Source organism: Eurytemora carolleeae, unplaced genomic scaffold, assembly GCF_000591075.1.
Source record: "Eurytemora carolleeae unplaced genomic scaffold, Eaff_2.0 scaffold9, whole genome shotgun sequence".
In the NCBI taxonomy this organism is placed as follows: Eukaryota; Metazoa; Arthropoda; class Copepoda; order Calanoida; family Temoridae; genus Eurytemora; species Eurytemora carolleeae.
The window spans coordinates 695,922-702,723 of NW_019396095.1; the positions used below are offsets into that span (position 1 = coordinate 695,922).

At 31.0% G+C, this 6,802-nt stretch overlaps 1 protein-coding gene across 1 annotated transcript in view; it reads right to left on the reverse strand.

The window, feature by feature from the left end:
• LOC111694794 (protein lev-9) overlaps positions 1 to 6,802 on the reverse strand; it is a gene marked incomplete in the record, with an annotated part of 65,945 nt that overhangs the window by 1,287 nt on the left and 57,856 nt on the right. The window contains 2 exon segments of the mRNA XM_023463820.1: positions 2,804 to 2,920; positions 2,972 to 3,059. Coding sequence (XP_023319588.1) covers positions 2,804 to 2,920; positions 2,972 to 3,059 — 205 coding nt within the window.

Here is a 6,802-nt window from a genome sequence, read left to right on the forward strand (position 1 = left end):
GTTAAAGTTTGAGGCAGTTTAGCCATATAGCAGTCGAGGTTGACTGATAGTTAAAGTTTGAGGCAGTTTAGCCATATAGCAGTCGAGGTTGACTGATAGCTAAAGTTTGAAGCATTTTAGTTTGAGCTAGGAGAGACGGGCTAGATAGTTACAGAACCATTTCTTAGGGTTCATGAAATTGCGAGCAAAATAGAGATAACAATTCTCTCAAATTGTACAATAGCTATTTACAACACTATCATTTTGGTTCGCAGTGTAATAAAGTTTTTCAATTCAAGCATATTTAGATTAATTTTATTTTGATAGTCTTTACGAACCTCTGACTCTTCAGTAAAAGTAAATTCAACCTTAAGTCTGACCGCGTCAACCTTGTTGCACCGGCTAGTCTTATTGAGTGTCTGCTTCATTTACCCAATGACAGGGCGATACAGTACAAACTGGGACCGGAAAAGTTGACCCGGCTAGGAAATTCAAGTGTACTACGGCTGCTCGTGTCTTGGTTGGGCATTCTTTATTGTTAATCAACAATCAAGGTATTGTGCTTGTCGTAAAATGAATAAGTTTGAAATATCAAAGGTTTACACCATCAGGTTGCAAAGATAATTGGAAAATTTGAGTTTGTGGCAAAAACTCAATTCCTTACGGGAACTAAGAGTTAAAAAAAAAACCTTTGACGGAAAATATTTTGAGGTGAAGAATGCTTCAAATGAACTACGTGAGAAGAAAATGCAAAAATGTTAAAATATAAACTTTATTTCAAAGATACACTATATAGTGATGAAATGGCTTCTAAGAAAGAATAGAATGTCTTTCTTAGAAAATAGGATATTGCTCAAAGATTCTGAAAACACGTTAACACAACTTAAACATAATTTAAACAAAAGTATAAACCTTAAAATTTTTTTTATAATCAAGAAGGACAGATAAATTCGTGATATTATCTTCAATTGTGGTTTGCAATGGTGACTTGCGGATATATTGCCTCAGAATCAATGGAGGAAATCCTGAGAATTAACCACTTTTCAGGCTCAGTCTTGAAAACTAACGATATCCTCTACAGAATTGATTTAAAAGGTATACTTAAACTAAAATTAAAATTAGATTTTAACTGACTCCTACAATATTTAAAAAATACATAGCAGACCACAAGTTGAAAAAACTGGGCCACTGTACGTTGTTTTAACTTAGAAGGTTATTGTTTGTCTAATTTCTTATATCATTAAATAAAAAAGTTCATATCATCAAATTACATTTTTTAACTAAAGGAATTGAGTCTTTGTCAAAAACTCAAACTTTTTTATCCCTATATCTTTGCAACCTGGTGTTGTAAACCTGTGATATTTCAAAATTAAATTACTTGATCTATCAGAAATCATAGTTTGATATATCTAAGGTTTACGACATAAGGTTGCAAAGATATACGAATTAGAAAATTATAATTTGTGGCAAAGACTCAATTCCTTCATGCAATTAAGCAATTAATTTGTTTAACTAAAAACAACATTGGATGTTAGCCACTTATCTGTAATTAATATTGATGAGAGTAATTTTGAAAAAGGTTTCATCATTAGGGCAGGGGGAGAACATGCAACAGCTTGGTTCTTTATTTATTTATTAATAAACAGGAGGGGAGTGTAACAATCATCTAAAATGTACACGCTGTCACGCAAAAATCAGAATTTTGACAGTTACTTCTTTTAAATAAGGTTTATTTAGTTCTTTGTCACAAACTCTGATTTTCTAATTCCTATATCTTCGCAGTCCAATGTTGTAGACATTTGACATTTCAAACTGTGACTTCTGTTAGATTAAATAATACAAGTTTGAAATATCAAAGGTTTTCAACATAGGGTTTAAAAGATATAGGGATTAGAAAATCAGAATTTGTAGCAAGGACTCGGCTCCTTTATAACATGCAAGTACGGAAGGTAAATGATCATAACAAAATTCATGTCCAGTCAACTATTTATGATTATATTCTCAAATTCTAAAAAAATGTTCCAAATTTTGAAATTTTTTCATGGTTACTTGTTCTTATCCAATATTAGAACTGTTTCTAAAAGTTTAATACCCAATAAATGAGTGAAAGAAGCCTGAGTTGCCGAACTCTTAGATTGAACTGTAACGAAGTCCATCTTGTCTGTATCGGAATATTTTGATCTCTCATACAATATCCGTTAAAATAAAATTGTCTATCTAAATACCAGTAATTGTAATCAGGACCTCTAGTTAACCGTGAATTGTCTATCTAAATACCAGTAATTGTAATCAGGACCTCTAGTTAGCCGTGAATTGTCTATCTAAATACCAGTAATTGTAATCAGGACCTCTAATGTACCGTAAATTATCTATCTAAATACCAGTATGTGTAATCAGAACCTCCAGTTTACCGTGAATTGTCTATCTAAATACCAGTAATTGTATTTTGGTGATTGCAAGATTTAATATTCTATTCTCCTTGATTACCTATTTTCTTCTATTTTCATTCTTTACAATCCTTTTCAGCCTTAATATTCACTTATAGAATTAGGGTTTAAGGGATTGAAAGCGTAATTTTTATAATGTTTTACTCTTTGAAAATTAATTGTTTCCGCTCGAGTAAGCGTATACATCTTGGTTTCCAATGAAATAAACTTCGGTGGCGAGAAGCGTCTACTGTACCTATCTCATTAATAATAATAATAATAATACAGTTCAGGTAACTACAATAATAATAATACTAATACTATCAATAATAATAATAATGAAAATAATTATAATAGTAATTCAACCTGCTAATAATAATAATAATAATAATAATAACCTTGGTAATTGTGGGGGTGACCACTGTCCAGCTATACAGGTGGCTCCTGATGGTCCTTCTATCATACTGTATCCACGGTCACATTGGAACATGATTTGCCGACCATTCTGTATCTTCCTGAACAAAATATATTATCATTAGTTATGGTCAGATATTTTTTATTATTACCTGACGTATGGTCTGTACTCGTAGAGTCCAGAGTTCCCGACCAACAAAATTTTCCCGTTATCTATGAACCCAGGGAAAGGACAGTACACTGAACAAAATTAGATGTACATTAAAGGGAAAGACCGCCAAAGTATGGTGGTTGAACTGAGAATGTAGTATTGTGGAGAAATTTTTAGAATTCATTTGAGACAGATAAAAAGTTTTAATGATGTATAATTACTGAGTTTGAGCGCAAAGTCGACGTTCCAAATCATTCGTTTGGGTGGTTACGTTTAGAGAATCGACGACAAAAAAATTTTTCAAAAAAATTGACAGTGATATAATTATATGTTTTTTTTCTCATCGAAAATTGACAGTAAATTAATGTTAGAATCAAATTTTTCTTTTCATTATCATAATGAATTTCTTATTATTTAAGAATTTGTTAGTAGATTTTCTCAACTTCTTCAAATGTCGTCTTTTCAATAAAAAATCCGGGAAATAAACAGAAAACGTTTTGTGAACAATGAAACATTAAATAAATACATAACTAAATAAGATAACTTATTTTCTACACTAAGAGTCAATTTTTTATTTTCTCAACCTGTTTCTAAACAACTATTTGGTTTACTTTAGAATTTTTGTTATTTTTTTGTCGTCGTTATTTAATAATTTAAGAAAAATCGATTCTCCATGAAAACATGTCCCTGAACATCTAACTAGTTTACTGTCAATTTTTTTTTTACATTTTTTGTCGTCGTTATTTAACAATTAAAAAAAATCGATTCTCTGAACGTAACCACCTACATGAATGATTTTAAACGTCGATTTTGCGCTCAAACTCAGTAATTATACAACATTAAAACTTTTTATGCGTCTCAAATGATTCCTGAAAAATTCTCTACTATACTACATTCTCAGTTCAAATACCATACACTTCCGGTCACTCCCTTTAAAGATTCAAATGACAATTTAAAAAAACTTTCATAGCTACTCGATTTTTTTGGGCTTTCGATATCAAGTTATGGTACGTTCTGTTATTCAACTTTCTGTTATTATGAAAGAACGTTATTATATTCCTTTCTGTTATTATGTAAGAACGTTATTATATTCCTTTTCATTTTCCATGATGAATTTACTCAAATCAGAATTTATTCTTGTCCGAAACTAAGTTTCAGAGAAAAAGACAAATCAGGGATTGAAGAAACCAATCAGGCCTCTCAGCGGGCGAGATCCAATTTGAAGATTCTTATTTTATTTTCTTCTTTTCCCATCTTCCTTCCCTCAGATGCAAGATTCTACATAGGGCTGGGCGCCGTATTTTTTTCTCTCAATTCTTGTCAGGATTTGAAATTTACGACAACATAGTTTTTAAATTATCGTTCTTTTCTCCTTAACGATCATCATATGTCCATTAGCGCCTGATCCAATCAGGGTTCAGCCATAAGTTTGGTGTCTATTCTGAACCAATAGAAATAGTATGGCGGTGACATCTATCTTTCTATCTAGCTCATTATCAAATTAGAGATAAATCCTTATATCGGCACTATGACAGTAAATGGAAATATTTACTTCTACTGAAACTATAGTAGTTAACGACCTGTACAAAAAATCATAGACAATAATTGATTTATAAAATGGAACGAACATTTTTTTAAACTGGACGGTTTTGAAAAAAACGGAACGTGGATAGAACGGTCTAGCTGAAGGAGCTGGTGGCCCGGCCGCGTTAAAGCATGTTGAACGAACGTTTTTCAAAACCAAAAACGTGCCCAGCCCTAAACTTCTACAGAGATGGATTCGTCAAATGCAGAATTAAGATTAGGTTCTTCAGCTGGGTGAACTATATAGAGGTGAACTTCAAAGAGAGAAAAATGAATCTGGGTTGACAAAGGTATGCCTTCGGTGTTATCATTTAAGGTATTTGCACTTCAAAATGAAGAAAAACCCTAAAAATATATCTTAAATAAGAAAAAAAACTCCAATGCAAGGACTTGTACTTACAATTAAATCTCTTTTTAGGAAGTTTTAAAATCCTTTATTATTATGTTATTATGTTATCATTTTAGGTTTAACTAAGAAAGAAGTTCAAAACATTTAAAAAAATTATCTAAAATTACGATTCGGTCTCTTTTTAAAAATGTTAGTGGCAAATTTTATTGTTGTTTTAAATTCTTAAATCGTTTAATATAAATTTGAAAGAAACATCTTATAATATTAACAATTTGTTTGTACAATAAGACTTGAAATTATCCACTAGAAAAAAGCTGTAATATTTAGACTTGCTTACATCATTAGATTGGAAATTTTGAATTTATGTGTTTTTAATGTCCATTAAAAACAAAAATTGGGTTTAAAAGTAAGTTCCCTAAAATCGAAATTGTATTTTAAATGTTTTAAAAAGAAAATCATTTGGGGCCACGTGGATTAAACGGTTCTGTCAATATTCCAGAAAGCTGTGACGTTCGATCACAATTTGTCCAATGATTTTAAATAGAAGAAACTCTGGTTAGGGATATCAACCAAAGTTTGTTTTTAGAGACACCCATCTGTACATATATGTATATCCTTGTTTATAGTGACACCCATCTGTACATATATATAAATCCTTGTTTATAGTGACACCCATCTGTACATATATATATATATCCTTGTTTTTAGAGACATCCAACTGTACATATATATATATCCTTGTTTATAGTGACACCCATCTGTACATATATATATCCTTGTTTATAGTGACACCCATCTGTACATATATATATATCCTTGTTTATAGTGACACCCATCTGTACATATATATATCCTTGTTTATAGTGACACCCATCTGTACATATATATATATCCTTGTTTATAGTGACACCCATCTGTACATATATATATATCCTTGTTCATAGTGACACCCATCTGTACATAAAAATATATATACTTGTTTTTAAAGACACCCATCTGTACATATATATACATCCTTGTATATAGAGACACCCGTCTGTACATATATATCTTTGTTTTTAGAGACACCCATCTGTACATATATATATCCTTGTTTATAGAGACACCCATCTGTACATATATATCCTTAAATATAAAGACACCCATCTATACATATATATATATCCTTGTATATAGAGACACCCATCTGTACATATATATATCCTTGTATATAGAGACACGTCCGTCTGTACATATATATATATATACTTGTTTATAGAGACACCCATCTGTACATATATATATATATATATATATATCCTTGTTGTAACCTTATCTTTTAGAACTTGTATCCCTACCTATATATATATATATCCTTGGTTTAAACCTGTCTATTTTAACTTGTATCCATTCATATATATATATCCTTGGTTTAAACCTATCTATTTTAACTTGTATCCCTTCATATATATATCCTTGGTTTAAACTTATCTATTAGAACTTGTATCCCTACCTCTATATATATCCTTGGTTTAAACCTATCTATTTTAACTTGTATCCCTTCATATATATATATCCTTGGTTTAAACTTATCTATTTTAATTTGTATCCCTTCATATATATATCCTTGCTAACTACTATATTTCAGCTGGATTTGATTCACCTGGGTGCTAAGTATGGACCTTGTATGCGCTGGGATGAAGGGATAGATCGACAAATTAGAAATGATAGAATTAAGGTCAGTTTTTACAACACATAATATTTACAAACGTTTTGTTTTGAATCCAAGATGGATACCAGGGAAGTACTGAATCCAAGATGGATTTCAGAGAAGTATTGAATCCAAGATGGATGCCTGGAAAGTATTGAATCCAAGATGGATGTAAGCGTGATTTGTTCAATGCTTGAATTCCCCGCTTC